The 13546-nt window shown below is 47.2% G+C and overlaps 1 protein-coding gene across 6 annotated transcripts in view; it reads left to right on the forward strand.

Moving 5' to 3' along the window:
* SKAP1 (src kinase associated phosphoprotein 1) overlaps window positions 1-13546 on the forward strand; it is a 157760-nt gene that overhangs the window by 17332 nt on the left and 126882 nt on the right. For 3 of the 6 annotated variants that reach the window (XM_054088449.1, XM_054088454.1, XM_054088452.1), the window contains one exon: window positions 1055-1080. The exons of the other annotated variants lie outside the window; for them this stretch is intronic. In XM_054088449.1, coding sequence (XP_053944424.1) covers window positions 1055-1080 — 26 coding nt within the window. The remainder of the gene's footprint in view (window positions 1-1054; window positions 1081-13546) is intronic. 6 annotated transcript variants of the gene reach the window in all.

The raw sequence follows: 13546 nt of genomic DNA on the forward strand, positions 1-13546 counted from the left end.
TTTGTTACGCAGCTTGCCTGGGAATGGGTCACTTTGTTGTCTATCCCCAATCCTTGATCCATTTCCAAAGCTCATGAGTGCTATTCCCTTATTAAAATGACTTGGATGTCAACCCAAGATGCGCTCAAATGTGAAAGAGGAAGAAATCACTGAGGATATTTTTGGAGTGGCCAAAAGTGGGCAGCGTGCGTACCGTCCTCTGTGCTGCTGCTGGAAGGGAAGGTGTGACATGAGGTTAATTAAGGGTATGGATCTGTCGAAGCAAGGCCAGAGGAGGCCATGGAGATGCTCAGAGGGGCTGGAGCACCTCCTATACGAGGACAGGCTGAGAGAGTTGGAGTTCTTCAGCCTGGAGAAGAGAAGGCTGCGGAGAGACCTTAGAGCAGCTTCCAGCGCTGAAAGGGGCTCCAGGAAAGCTGGGGAGGGGCTCTGGATCAGGGAGGGCAGGGAGAGGGTGGGGGGAACAGTTTTCGTCTGAAAGAGGAGAGATTGAGATGAGACCTTAGGGAGATATGTTTTGCTGTGAGGGTGGGGAGGCCCTGGAACAGGGTGCCCAGAGCAGTGGTGGTGCCCCATCCCTGGAGGGGTTCCAGGCCAGGTTGGATGGGGCTTGGAGCAACTGGTCCAGTGGGAATTGTCCCTGCCCATGGCAGGGGTGGAACTGGATGGGCTTTGAGGTCCCTTCCAAACCAAACCATTGCAGGATTCTAAGGCTGCAAAGCAAAAAGTCTTGTAATTCTTTGCATTTGGAGAGAGATGTGTTCTCGTGGAAGGAAGTTGGGAGCATTTAAACCCTTGAAGGGAAGGAGGTCTGGCTGGTGAAGGAGGGTACTTGGGCTGAGGATGTCGCAGGGGCCAGGAAGTGTCCACAAGATTCACAATTCCTCTTGAAGCTTCTTGCACAATGTGTGCATTGCCCATTCACTGGATTCCTGGCAGCATTTCTGGCATAATTCTCCCATCTGTCACTTTCTCATCAGGCTGGAACAAATCATTAAGAAAATAACGGATGCTTATGTCTGTCTCTTTTTTTTTTTTTCTTTTGGTCTTTTAGGTACCACTTGGAATTCCTGCTCAGAGGTGAGTACAGCTGGTGGGGAAGGAGGGGTGGTTTCTCCTGGTTATGAGCTTGGGGAGCAGGGAAGTGTTGGATGTGAGTGGTGTTTTCTATGCAAAGTCAACAAAGAGAAGAGCTTAAACTGAAGCTGCATCCCTGGAAACATTCAAGGTCAGGTTGGATGAGACTCTGAGCAACCTGATTGAGTTAAAGGTGTTCTTACAGGGGAGTTGGATTGGATGACCTGTAAAGGTCCCTTCCAGCCCAAAGCATTCTGTGGTTCCATGAGCCGTGTGGCAGTTCTTGGGGGTGGAAAGGGGCAAAGCTGTAGTGTGGGCTCTAGCAGGAGCTTGGGTTGGCATTCTTGGTCCATTTCTCCTTACCCTTGAGAACAAATAATACAAAGCTGTGCAGTGCTGTCGTAAACTCATTGTCTTGGGCAAGCGCAGGAGATTTTCTGCGAAACTTCTGTCTCTGAAAAAACCATCAGAAAGGGCAGAATATTCCCATGAACCGTTGACTTTGGAGCAAGGACTGTTGGGTAACCTTCAAGTTTCCTCCCGTCTCATTACTTCACGTTAACCCGAACTTGAAATTGAATCAACCTCCAGGTGTAGACAAATGGCCAGGCTGTAAATTTTTCCGGACCGTGACCATCTCTTGTTATGTCTGTTAACAAGCTGGGAGATTCTGATCGGGACTTTGATCTTCATTTCCGCAATAATGCGGGTGATGATTTAAACTTTCCAGGGTGCCTGCAGGTCATAAGCTGTGTCAGTGGGTGCTTCTGCATATTCAGGGAAATTGATGGATAGGGATTTGCTCAGAGCTGACCTGGAGCTCCTTCGGCTCTGTATTGGCTCGGTGGGGCTCAGCTCCAGTCCTGGATTTAGAGCATTGAGTGCAGCTGAAGTGTGTGGTTCGTCGAGTTCGTCCTTTTCCTCAATCAATGTTTGTGCCAGGGAAGTGCAGACGGAAGGATCTGCCAGTGTTCAAACAAGATGAGTGCTGGGGCCGTAATATAATTCCTTGCGAGTGTTCCAAGGCGGCTAATCCTTCATTTACTCCAGGAATAAATTCCCGTATGTTACCTCCTCGAGCAGGGCCCACTTCCAGCCCATCCTGGCTGCCTGGCAGCACAGAAATGTCAGAAATGCAGCAGCGTTGCAATTCCCACTAGAACAGTGTTATCACATTTTAATATGAGCCTCGGTGCAGCCTCGGTGCTTCTAATTGCTTTCAAACCATTGTTTTCATGCGTTTGGTTGATGAACCCAGCATCTGGCATCATTTGAGAAAGTACAACAGACAGCTGTGTTCAAAATTAAAAGAAAAAAAAGAGTAAGAGAGGATTAGAACACATAAAAGGGCTCAAAATGAGATTTTTTTTTTTCAAATTTTGAAAGTTCATGCAATTCAAAGGGTGGAGGAGGGGTGCTTTTATTCTTTGGAATATTCTTTATTCTTTTATAGAGTTGGAAGCCTGAGTAATACTAAGAAGGTTGGTTTGTAGAATGGTGTATGGATTTGTAAGTGAAATGCTTTGCTCATTTAAATGCCCGCTAGGAACGTTGGTACAAGCGTTTGAGTCTTGTCTTCAGGTGTGCAGATATTTTCAAACGTGCCCCTGTCATCTTGAGCTAAGAAAAAATGTATTAAGGAAACAGCTTGAGAGTTAAAACCTGGGCTCAGGCATCACCTTGAGAGCATCAGCTCCAGGCTGTGATGTAGTGATGGGGGAAGGAAAGGTGGTGATGAGAACATGGTGCACGCTGAACGGAAAAGAGCCTGAGAACTACAGCGGGGGGCTTGGCTTTAAAGGAAAAAATGATTCCTATGTGCCTGGATGTATTGGTAAGAGGAGCGCAGGCAGAAATGAGCTGCGTACCTGCACTGCCAGTGCATTTAAAGAACAGGCTGACGTAGGGAAAGAAAGGGTAGCTTCTAAGAAGGTTTGGGATTTGCTTAGTAATATCTAGTAAACAGCTTGTGACCATACCTGGTAAAGACAGTTGAGCTCCGTGAACTCGGAGCCGTGCTGAAATCCCTCTGAAGACCAAAACCTCAGGGATTCCAACTCTCCCAACCTGCTGGTTTCCAGTACTGGGTGAAATTAATGCAATCACACTTCATGTCTCCCAGCAAGCAGCAATGTCTGTGAAACAGGAGTGTGGGTCTCATCCTGGGGATGGGTTTTGTGGTCCAGTGCAGTTTCAGAGAGATGGAGCTGAACAGAGCTTCAGATGCACCATGAGGTGCTGTGCCCAGTTCGCAGGCACCAAACGATGCTGTTGACCATAGTGTGTAGCTGCAAATTATTTTTGCCTGTCCCTTAGGTGCTCTTTGAACGGAGCCTCAGGGTGACTCAGATTTCCTTTTGGAAGAGGACTGACTGCTGACGTGAAGCATTTTATACACTCAATATATTCTACGCATGCATGCCCTTGCTGTCTCACAGCCTCCCCTTTTGTGGAGAGAGAGCTAAGGAAAATTGGCAAAGAAAAATCTGGAGGGGACCTGTCTCAGCTGTAGCCCTTCCGCAGTTCCTCTCTGCTGTTTCCATCTCTTCTTACAACTCAGCGCAGGGGAAACGTTCTGCAACAGCTTTGATTTAGAAGAAACAAATGGTCTGAGGGAGCAGCGAGAGGCCGTTCCGGGGTACTGCAAGGGAGTCCAGCCTTGCATGGGAGGAAAGGGATGCACATTGGGAAGAGGATGGAGGGACGGGGAGCAATGCTGAAGGAACGATTAAAGAAGAAAAAGGTGCCTGTGTGGCTACGTAAGAGCTGTTGGGCCAAGACTGGAAGTTTGGCTTTGCTGGGATAGGACTTGGCACTAAACTGTTGCCACTGATATGTTTTGGCTTCTCCATTCCCACACCCCAAAGGCGTGCAAAGATGGGAAAGTGTGAAAAGACAAGATGACCTCTGGTAGAAGTGAGTTAGATTAAATAATTGATGTCTGTACAGTATTTCGAGATACTTGGGAGCACGAGTCGCTCTGTAGCGCTCCGCTTGAAGAACCGGACCTTCGGAGATGGAGAAAACATGGCTTTGCCCTCCCAGCAAAGGGCTTCAGCCTGGGGCAGGCAAGGAATTGTCCCTCCTGTGGGGTTCCTGGGCCTCCTGCTGGGTGGTGTCCCCTTCTCCTACCGCTGTATGAAGAACTCACGGTTTCCACGTACTCATTCCTGCTGTAAAAACCTCACAGTGGATGCAGTTGTAGGCAATGATTTTTTATTTTATTTTGAAGAAAACAACCCCAAATAGATGAATAAAACTGGATTTATTTCATTGAGCATATGATAACACTTCTGTTTTTCCATCAAAAATTCCTCCCATGTGGTTTTCTCTGAATAGCGGCGTTTTTTAAAATATTCATAAGTTGTCAAAACGTGAGAGAATGAGGATAGTTGTTTCCATTTATGAAATTTAGCCAAACTGGGGCTCAAGAAATGTGCTTAAGGTATCAAAGCATCCCCAGGCGTGTCCAGGAGTTGAGTCCAGATTAGCTTCTCCTAATGCTTTAACGCCCGAAATTGTCGTCTCCCTGAAGTCAGGAGCAATGAATTCAACCGCCTGGTAGGGAGGTGGGGTAAGGGACAAACTGGGAGAAAACATAGCTTCAAAATTGGGAACCTTTATGTTCCCTAAAAGGATTAAATAACTAACACTGTGGAAAGTCTTTGTAGGGAACATATGCTGTTTAGATGAAGTGGGTATCGTTTTACCTCTATTGGTCCCTCTTAAATTGGTTTGGATGCCATGTGGGTCACTGCCTGTTGGGGTTGGAGTTGTAGCAGTGCACGAGGCACGCACGTACCCGAGGCACACGTGTAGTTTTCTTTCGTTAAGTGGCGCTGTACAAAGGCCTCAAGTGTTAGATTTATGGAGTAGGTTTTCTATATAAAGCCCCAACTCTATTGAATTGGGCTGAAGTGGAGCTGGCTGGGAGACGGAATTGGGCATTTCCCTGAACTGCTACTCCCTGGTATTGCATATTTGGTTTGTGTAGTTATGACAAGTACAAGTAGCAAATCATTAAAGCAGCAAAAGCGCCGTCTTTACTGTACAGCTCCCCTTTGAAGCCGAGGCCGAGTGTTCCTGAATTAATGGAGTGCACGGTGATTTTACTAAGTTTTATTTATAAAACCTCCTCTTTGCGTTCCTGCCAGGAGTCTCCGGCTCAGTGGTAAGCAGGGTTCATGCACAGAAACCCAGCCCAGATTTATGATGTGTTTGGAAACGCAAGGGAAAAAATATCGGATCGACAATATTTGTAACATATTGTTAAAATATCCATTCTGTCGCCATGCGTGGAATTCCCCGGCTTTATAAACACGGATGCCAGCTACAACCCCGGAGCTGTCATAACACAGAGACAGAAAGAAAACAAAACAACTTTTGTTAGAATGCCTTCGAAGGTCTGTGATGTGTTTGGTTGGCATGTGGAACAGGGAGTTAATTAATGAAAAATCAAATATACACACAGGGCGTGTGTTCTTTAACTTAAAAAAGAAAAGCTTTAATATCAACACTTGTGACAGCTCCCTCTATCAGCGCTGAAGCTTTGCTTCCTGCAGCTCTGAGCGTGCAGTTCTCCCTCTGTGTGTGTTACATTCTGAGTAAACTCATTGTGGAGAAACAGTGGTTTTTGCGCTGAAATCCCTCCCGTTTCATAGTTCTGCAAACCGGGAGCAGCTGCGCAGCTTTGCTTTTACAAGGCCTTATAAATTATTCTGTTACCTAAGGTATTGTGTGCAAATTTTGGAGGCGAGTAGCGGTTATAGGAGGAAGTGGAATGTGCCGCTTGGAAAGACGTCAGCAGCAGGAGTTGGGCATCTGTGCTCTGGGGCTGCAAGGAGGTGGATTTGCATTTTTATTTGCATATATACATAGAAAACCAAGAGGAATGGGTAACTTTGAAACTGTTGTTGTTGCATTTTGAGTGTTCAAACCAGAAAGCAAGCTCCCCTCTTATTACGATGCTTTGAAATCTTTTGCAAGCCTGGGAGTCCAGGCCAAGGGCTCTTCAGCCGAGGAGAGGAGGAACTTCGAGGGTGCTGACACCCGAGGTGTCCCACGGTGGGGTTGGGACAGAGTCTCTTGACCCAGACTGCTCCAGTGAGCACCTTGAATGTGGTTCTGGAGTGTAGAAATAGGTTTAGCTGGGTGTGAGAGCACAGTAATCAAATGGGAGACGTTTGCCCTGTACTGAAACTCCAGTTGCTGTGGCACAAGGAAATACAAAAGCCCTCTCCTGCATTTCTTGAAATTTCTTCTTTTTGGGTGTGTTTGTTGCAAGAAACGAGGGGAGGAAAAAGGAAGAGCCTCCAAAAATAAATGTCATTTGATTAAAAAAATCCCAAACAACTGGGTTTACTCTTAAGAATCTCTGTTTGGAGCCAGCAAATGAAGAACTCGCACAATTCATAACAGGATTGAAAGAGCAGTTAAGAGCCGCTTGCAGTTGGGCTGCGTTATTCTAGAGTTGATGTCAAAACTATCATGACTTTATTGAGAAGAATGAGGTTAATGAGGAGGGCTTTGAACTCTCTTTAAACGAGCCCATTGATTTAAAACTTCTTACAAACTTGAGGAAGGTTTCCTGGTTTGGATTACTGGGTGCTGCTTGGAGATCTCTCCTTCATTAATCAAAGCGTTCATGTTACCGAGTCACCCATGGTCCTTTGAAACCCATCCCAGTTGTAAGAAAAGGTATAAAAGTGTCAGTAAAGACGCTAAATATACAGCAGTTTGGGGAACCCCAGTAAGTTAAATATTAACAAGTTCTATTGCTCTCCCTTTGGCCAGTTAATAAAATACTCTAATTATTAGATTGTCTAAATTGCCTAATGTGCAGCTTTGGTGATAGAGAGCCTTTTCAAATGAACGTTCTGTGCTTTCTGAACTTGTTTGTCTAATAGAAATGAGCTGCAGCTTTCTTTATATAAGGAAATCTCAGGGGTTGCTGTAATGTGCTCGGATACCACCCAGCCCGAGCGCTGCTCTGTGCTCATGGAGAACAGAAAAACGTTCAAGAAATTGCCCCATTGGGGATAGAGCACAAGAGTGTTCACGTACACCATCACCTGAGGGCTCTCACAGTGGGTAATAGACCTCCCTGCTCCAGAAAAATGGGGAAAAAAGATGTAAATCCTCAGGTTTGGCCATTGTGATGTTTTGGGGCCCTTAGGAAAAGGAGTGCCCTCTTGTGTGCCTTAGAGCCTCGCTGGGAGCAGGGAAACCAGTGCCCTCTGTGTCCAAAGTCCTCGCTCAGCAGGAGCAAGGCTGGGAGTGCAGCACTGGGTCCCGACTCTTCGGTCTTCCAAGCCTTCAGCTGGTTCAGATCTGGAGTTTTCAGTCCTGTCCCTCCCCCCACCCTTTTTGAATTCTGTATTGCTTTGGTTTGTAGAGCAGTAACGCCGTTCACATCACCTACAAAGTAGTAATTCTGCCCTTTAGTTGGACTCCATCCTGAACCACAACTGTAAAATCATTCTTCACATTACCATAAACACATAATGAGCGTCTTCTCCAGCCCCCAGAGTGACGATCATTCCTGTCTTTGCATTCTCTGCCTGTACTTATTTTTTTCTGAACAGTGAAAATTGCTGTAGATACGGGCAAGACAGCCTCCTTGTGTCTTGTCATTGGAATATGCTCGCTAAACCCCAGCTCCCTCGTGGGTTGGTTCTGTTTATTCCTTGTTGGCTTGGAAGGCTTTCAGCTAAGAAAATGTGCTGAACCTACTGACACTGCGATGGACATCGCTCAAAAGTCTTTGGCCTGTTGGCTCCTCTTTAATACTGATGATGTTCGTCTTTTTTTAGCTCGCAGACTTGGCTTGCCGAGCTGTTTGCTAATTATTGCGTGGGGTCTGGCGTGGGGTTCTGCTGTGTTCCTAGCAGAGCTGGTACCTCAGAGGATGAACCAAAGCACAGATTTGTGATCTTCCTCTGCATCTCCATGCTTTAAATAAAGCCCTTCTCCGTTCAAAGAGGAACAATTTATTAACGGACAGCGATGCAAACTGTTGATCGCTTTAGGCTGGCTTTGCTCGCGTTGGATGGGCTTTGTATTTCAGTGATGTGTTACCAGGTCATAAAAGAGAGAATAAATCTTGTTTACTTGTTTACATCCCGTGGGAATCTTCTGTTGCGCTGGGTTTCAGGCTTGTTTGTCGCCAGACTGCGATGGGCTGTGCTTCCCCTGTCAGGCAGCTGCTCTGCGTAGCTGCTGCCCACTCGAGAGGCAGAATAGCAGCGCCTTTACTGAAAGGGTGCCAAGGATTGCGAGAGAGGAGGCGGAGGGGAGGAAGTTCGAGGGGGAGGGAAGGAGAGAGCACACACAGTGAGAAAAGGAAGGGAAAAGGGGAGACGAGAGAGAGCTCAGCTAAGAAGTGACCCAAGGGGCTGACAGAGGGTTAGAAAATAGAGAGTAGTGGAAGACATGCAATGTGAGCTCAGCAGCTTCTTTGTGTCTTCATGAGTTTGGGGGGGACATCTGGGCGGCCAGCCTCGTCAGCTCTTTGAGTTCGTGAGAATGAGCTTTGCTGTCTGACTGAGCAGCTCTGCCAAAATCTTCTGTTGGGCAGGGCTCGCAACTTGTGAACTTCTTGAGCGTCGTTTGTGGGGTGGCTTTTTTTGTGCATTAGCAGGACTCAAGTCCTTGAGTCTTCTATTGTTGTTGCTTCTTTGTTTTTCTTTTATGGGAATAAACCCACAATCAGTTGTGGGAAGGCTTTGGTTTGAATACCTGCACATCAGATTAAAGATCTATGAATTAATAACTTTCAGTTTATTTTCTCTTGTAAAATCATGAGGTTCCTTTGTCCGGTGGCAGGGAGAGAAAATATTTTAACCCCAGCCTGCTTGGAGCTTCTCAGCCCCCTTTGGGTTGAGTTTTTTTGAAGCCGAGAGCTGCTGAATTTCTTTCGGTGCAATCAAATACTGGGACACTTTGTAGGGCTTTGATTTCCCCTTCTGACAACAGGAGCAGGTTTTGCACCTCAGAAAGCTTTAGAAAGCCTCCTGTTGCGTGGCCTGGCTTCTCCTGCTGGACTGGGGTCCTGGGAAGCCCTGGCCTTCCCCTCCCCAGCAGGGTGCGGGGTCCCTGCCTGCATCCCTGCCTGCATCCCTGCCTGCATCCCTGCCTGCATCCCTGGCTGATGCTGCGCGCTGCAGCCCGACCTGCTGGGCACACGGGATCATTGCATCCCAGAATGTGCACCAGGAGAGCCTCCTGCAAAGGGCTTTCTGCTTTCGAGTTGGTTTTTAACATAAGTGGCGTTTTGAGTGGACCATTAATTTGCTTTACTACGTGTAATTAGCAAAAAACTGGATACTGAGTGAAGGAAATTAGGCTTGGATTGGATTCACTTGTCAGCCAGCCAAGACCTGTTTGGGTCGACGTTTCTAAAACAATGATAAATCGGCTCCTCTGCGTGCGAGGAGGTCCCTTGTTTCACTTTTGACCCTGTTGGGGTGAGGTGGACCTGTCCCACTGATAAAACACAGCATACACAGACACAGGTCCTGGTCTCACCGTGCCCTTGTTCTCCTCGCAAGCCAGGGACAAAGTTATTTTCCTTCTGTGCGTGACCTCCGCATCCAAGAAAATATTTATTAAGCAGGATAAACACTCGGAGCAGATAAAGATATTTCTCATGTAGTTTGTTAGTAATAGTGGTGTATTTGTACAGCTCGGGGAGCAGAGGATGGATATGTATGTCTATCGCAGTGATGTGCAATAGGAAACATGGGATTTTAAGGCAAACGTAACATTATCTGGGCACTGGCGCTATAAGGGAGTCAATAGGCTATGAAGAAGGTGCAGCAAATCTGCATCCACCCAAACCTCAGCTCTTCACCTATTAATCACGGGGTCTTAACCACACAGATCCAAATGGGTGCTTAGGAGCCGATGAAGCCTTTAAGGCATTCAAAAAAAAGAAACATCATACATTTTCTAGCACATAAATGTGTTTAAAAAGGTATATAATTTATAATAGCAATGTTGACAGAGCTTTAACCACATTACAGAAGCTAAACTGTAATCTATTTACATGTGAGCAGTACTTACTGTGTGGGTGCGTCTCTGTTGATGTGTTTCCATGTGATTCTCCATAATTTCAGCGAGTGATTGTAGTGAGGGATATTAAACCATAGTATTGATAATACTTTTACAGCTCTGCTTGGGGAAATGCATTACTGCTAAATTAGTCTCTGAAAATCTAGAGATATTAACACTGCCGAGCATGAAGGCAGATGGGATTTGGATCAGAGACCTTTATTTGTAGCGTGATGCTAAGGAGTCATTACTTTAAAGCAGGAACTTCGTTTCCTTGACTATTAACTCGAGTTGGGGATTTTACTTCCGCTTTGGCATGAACAAGCTTATCATAAAAGCGTAAATGGAACTCACTCAGTATTGATTTTTCTTACGCTCTAAAAAGATGCTTAATGAAACTCTGGGTACCTAGATAAAGCCCTTCACCGAATGCAAAGTAAGCTTAATTGCAGTTCCCTTAACAAGCTACTGGAGATGAATTTTTTTCCTCCTACAAAGCCCTTTCACCTATTCTGATTGTTTCTCTTCCTGTGTGCGCCAGGATGCATTAATTCAGCTTTTTCCTCCCTCCTTTTTTATTTCCCCCTGTGAGAGGCAAACTACAGCTTAAAGAAAAGAAAACTTCTTTGCCGGTTCACGTGTGGAATAAAGTTCAGTCTTGGGGAACTTGATTTTTGAGGTCTCGATCGGAGGTTTTAGTCTTCAAAGAGAGTAAATGTCCCTCTCCCACCTCTGCAGAAGGGGAGCCAGGCGTGGAGATGCGCTCTGACCCTGTACAGCAGAACGGCAGCCAAACCAGAACCTGTGCTGAGGTTTTCCCAGTGTTTGCCCCAGGACCTGTCTTCTGCCAGACCCTGCACCGAAGCCAGAGCAGAGGGAGGACTTGTGCTTTTAGCCTCCAGCATCACAAGCCCCAAAGCAAATAGGAAGGACGGGTTGGGACCATTCCCTTCCTCTCAGGCAGCAGCGTCTGTGCTGTTGAGGTTACGGAGAAGAAAGCAACAGCGCATTCCCTGCTTGACTTTCTCCTGTAGGTCCTGCGTGTGCAGCCCACTCGGAGCCTTGTTAATGCTTAACTGGGTTCTTTTCATGCTCTCCTCGGGAAGTTTCTTCTCCTCGGATGCAGGGAGTTTGTCAGAGGCTGTGGCTCTGCCTGATGCCGGGTCTGTGCGAGGTCTCTGGGTCCTGTGAGGACCTGGTGTGACTGCTGTGACCCGCCTGATGCTGCTGAACTGCCACCCCCTCTTCTGGGGACACCCCCATCACCAGAGACACAAGCTGTCCCCTCTGCAGTTTGCACATAAAGCGTGATATCTGTTGATTACGCAGATGCCTCCAAGCCCCTCTCTCTGCTGCTGTGCAAGAAACTGTTTCTGCGCAAAATGTCAGGCAGCTGAAAGATGGCACAATTTCATTTTTTTTCTTGCCACAACTGTCACAAAGCACGAAAGCCGCGTATTGAGCACACTCGGCGGTACCCAAACAGTGCCAAGGGAGCCCCCTGGATGAGGTGTAAGCCCAGGAAACCTCTTGCTCTTTCCCTTAGAGTCAATCTTGCTTTTGTTCATGCTCCAAAGAGTGATAAGTTGGGGAATTTTGCTGAGGATTTGAGTAGGAAGATAGAGCAGCTTTGCGTCAGGTGCAGAGTCATTATTTGCTGGGGTTCTGTGCTATTTGGTTTTTATTCCCTGTGTTTTCATTAAAAGCTAATGAGTTTTTTCTTCATTCAGAACAATAGCCTGGCCCCTGACAAGTTGGTTGTTTTTTCTGCTTGGACTCAACTGGCTGTTGCTGCTCCATAAACTTTATGGAGAAGCGGATTAAAGCACAAGAAGTTCTCGTAATGCGAATCCAAATGGAAAGGAAATGGGATTTGTTTTAAGTAGCTGTGCTTGCAGAGCATTTGTAGTTCATTTTTGGTACTGAAACTGTGTTTGAAAATCATGGAATAGAAATCATAGAATCACATAATGGTTTGGGTGAGAAGGGACCTCAAAGCCCATCCAGTTCCACCCCTGCCATGGGCAGAGATACCTTCCACTGGATCAGGGGCTCCAAACCCCATCCAACCTGGCCTGGAACCCCTCCAGGGATGGGGCACCACCACTTCTCTGGGCAACCTGGGCCAGGGCCTCCCCACCCTCACAGGGAAACATTTCTGCCCAAGTTCTCATCTCAATCTCTCCTCTTGCAGCTCAAAACCATTCCCCTTCATCCCATCCCGGCACTCCCTGATCTATTCCTAATACAAAACCAAACGAAACGCCTTTGTATTGATTTGTGTTGCAGCTGCTCACGCAGTTTGCAGTCCCGTTGTGCTTGGTGTGACGCGTGTGTGTACACACCACAGCCGAGTGTGAGTCGGAGGGGCTCACAGGAACACGTGAAACCCTGGGTTCCACTCTTGCACGGGCACGGCGAGACTGAACACACTTTTGGTGACAGCCCTGATATGATACTTCATGCCTGGAAAGGGTTCTGCCAGCACAGACCTGTGGCTTGATTCTTCCCCATGGTCCCCAGCTTCTCCTGCCATTAAAACCAGTGACTTATTCTTGCAAGTGACTTTCCTGACTGGGCCCGTGTTCTGGTTCCAAATGGTTTAGTGCAGGCGTGCAGCGAGGCGTGAGCCGTGCGTCCCCGCGCTGCCTCCTGCGAGGCGGAAACTGGAAACAGTTTGCTCGTTATCACCATAATCCTGCACCTGTATCTCGTTATAAGGGACCACCTGGTACCTTGTGTGTTTGAAACGCCGGGATTGATACCATGTGGTTCAGTCGGAAGAAAATGTTCCTTTTAAGGGGCTGAACGAGCTTATGGAAAGTGTCTTAGAACGCTGGCATCTTCGCATCGCTGCGGATAGTGGCGCCCGCTGCGCTGCGGCACGGCACGGAGAACGGCTCCTCATTAGGATGAACGCCGTGTTTTCCTACAACGCGGAGTTGCTGTTTGGTAGCTGGGTTTTATAGAGGCTTTTTAGAGCCTTTTTATTTGAGGATCTCGAAACTCTCCAGTAAAATAAGGAAGAAACATCACCTTGTCACACACAACCGAGCAGAGCACTGAAATGACTTCTCCAAGGTCAGGCGGGCAGTGGTGCGCTCACGGATGCTCTCCGCTTCCCGGAGTCTGCCCAGTGGAGCGAGGGGGATTCAGGCTCTGCTTTTTAACCCCTAGTTGTTGTTTTTTTCCTCACAGGGGTGCACGCATGAGTTTCAGTTTGTTGTAGCATAGAGGAACATGCTTTGTTTCCTCATCGTGACTGAGGAGTAATCCGTGGGTGGAAGACAACTGCAGTACCAGCTCTCCTGATGTCTGATCCCGCAGGAGGGATCAGAGCCCGCTCTTTTGGGCCGGGGACCACAGCTTTCTTCTTGGCAGGAGAGATCAGTAAGGCGGATGCTGAATAATGTGCCTC

This window comes from Cuculus canorus, chromosome 25 (assembly GCF_017976375.1).
Source record: "Cuculus canorus isolate bCucCan1 chromosome 25, bCucCan1.pri, whole genome shotgun sequence".
Taxonomy (NCBI): Eukaryota; Metazoa; Chordata; class Aves; order Cuculiformes; family Cuculidae; genus Cuculus; species Cuculus canorus.